Genomic DNA, 2,275 nt, shown 5'->3' on the forward strand with positions numbered 1-2,275 from the left:
TTATGTATAAAAGCACTTCCTACCAAATTTACACTTGAATTTCTATGTTTTTGTAATTTATATTATGTATATTATAATAATTATATATATTATAATAATAATGTTTTGTAATTTATATTATATATATTAAATTTATATTTATATTATAATTAATAATAAGTATACAAATTACATATTTCTTCCATTCTAATATCCACTTGTTCTTTTTTCAGTGGGCACCATTCCCGGTATAATGGGGACTGGAAACTACACAACTGTGATAGAGTTCATTCTTCTGGGGTTAACGGAGGATAGTACAGTTTGTGCCATTTTATTTGTCTTGTTTCTAATTATCTATGTGGTCACTTTAATGGGCAATGTCAGCATAATCATATTAATCAGAAGCAGCCCTCAGCTTTATACTCCAATGTACCTTTTCCTCTGCCATTTGGCCTTTGTAGATATTGGGTACTCCTCATCAGTCACACCTGTCATGCTTATGGGCTTCCTCAGGGAGGGAACCTCTCTCCCTGTTGCTGGCTGTGTGGCTCAACTCTGTTCTGGAGTCACATTTGGGACAGCTGAGAGCTTCCTGCTGGCCGTGATGGCCTATGATCGCTATGTGGCCATCTGCTCTCCCCTGCTCTACTCCACCCACATGTCCCCCAGAATCTGCGTTCTCTTAGTGGGGATATCCTATGTGGGCGGATGTGTGAATGCTTGGATATTTACTAGCTGTTTATTAAGTCTGTCCTTCTGTGGACAAAATAAAGTCAATCACTTTTTCTGTGACTATTCACCACTTTTGAAACTTTCTTGTTCTCATGATTTTACTTCAGAAATAATTCCAGCCATCTCTTCTGGCTCCATCATTGTGGTCACTGTGTTTATCATTGCTCTCTCTTATGTCTCCATCCTTTTCTCCATCCTGAAGATGCACTGTACTGTGGGGCAGCACAAAGCCTTCTCCACCTGCACCTCCCACCTCACAGCAGTCACTCTGTTCTATGGGACCATTACATTCGTTTATGTGATGCCCAAGTCCAGCTACTCAAGTGAACAAAACAAAGTGGTGTCTGTATTCTACACGGTTGTGATCCCCATGTTGAACCCTCTCATCTATAGTCTGAGGAACAAACAGGTTCAAGAGGCCATGAGAAAACTGATGGCTGGAACACATTGGTGGTCCTGAACAAATCTGATTTTTAATAATACACAGGTATGCTGAGGACCTCTCCTGAGGATGAATGGATAATGTACTAAGTAAATTTCAGTGTATATTCATAGTATTCTAGAGTCACTAATTTCATTTTGTTATTCTCAAGAAAGTTTTCAGTTTAAAGAATAAATATGGATTCACTAATATAGGAACATCTAACAAAAAACATTTTCTGTATCCTTATTGCACCCACCATTTCTTGCATCTATAAGTACAAAGCTCTTCAAATAAGTTCTGTGGTGTTTGAATGAGGTCTTTGGAATTAACAGCTGGAAGCATTGAAACTCTTCGAATGGGAAATAAAGACTAGTGTTACCATCCAAGATCTCATCATCTGAAAGAGTTGGTGTCCATGCTGTACAGATAATCTAGGGATTGCAATCACTCATGCTAGTAGTTACAAAGCTTCTGTTGCCTTGTGATCTGAGCCTGACCAACAGGATTCCTCCCACTATACCTCTGCATGTGAGCCTTGTGAAACCAACTCAGAAGTTATGGGAAAACTCCATTTAGCTACTCGCTCTTCCATTACGGGAATCTATTCCACAAAATACATTCAGGAGTTTCTGAAAGGGAGCCTACTCAGAGTTAATGGCATGACGTGGCTCCCTTCTAGGTGAAGAAGTAAGGTTTTGTTTTGTTTTTTTTTAGGTTGTTTCAATCTCGTCAAATGTTTGCTGCATACTTCTGTAATGTTTGTTAAACTGTTTCTTTCCCTCCAGGTTCTATTGCCTCTGATATTGAAATTTTAAGATTTTTGCACATATTTTCACTGGAACTTCTGGGACAGCCCTGAAAATGCTCTCTCTAAACTGCACCTAATTTCATTTATAGAATTTAAAATTTTTTGTATTATTATGAAATAATAATAAAAGACCTCCTTGTGTTTCTTCTCCCAGTTTTTTTTTCCTATTTGAATACTTTTTTAATAAAAAAGGGATAAAATTTTTAGGAACGTGATTTTTTGCTTTAATGAAATGTAAATATCAGATTAATCTTAATACAAGTTATGTGATTTTTCTATTTAATCATCAGCAATGAGTCTACTGTCCAAAACTTTAAATCCAGAGTCACGTC

At 37.0% G+C, this 2,275-nt stretch overlaps 1 protein-coding gene across 1 annotated transcript; it reads left to right on the forward strand.

Moving 5' to 3' along the window:
• The first annotated feature begins 226 nt into the window (after positions 1-226).
• On the forward strand, positions 227-1,171 carry LOC147916573 (olfactory receptor 5p57-like). The gene has a single exon (XM_087433987.1). The coding sequence runs from the start codon at positions 233-235 to the stop codon at positions 1,169-1,171; it is 939 nt and encodes a 312-aa protein (XP_087290113.1). The 5' UTR covers positions 227-232.
• The last annotated feature ends 1,104 nt before the right edge of the window (positions 1,172-2,275 follow it).

The sequence above is a fragment of the Ceratotherium simum genome, chromosome 7, assembly GCF_057802395.1.
Source record: "Ceratotherium simum simum isolate JZ-2026a chromosome 7, ASM5780239v1, whole genome shotgun sequence".
Lineage (NCBI taxonomy): Eukaryota > Metazoa > Chordata > Mammalia > Perissodactyla > Rhinocerotidae > Ceratotherium > Ceratotherium simum.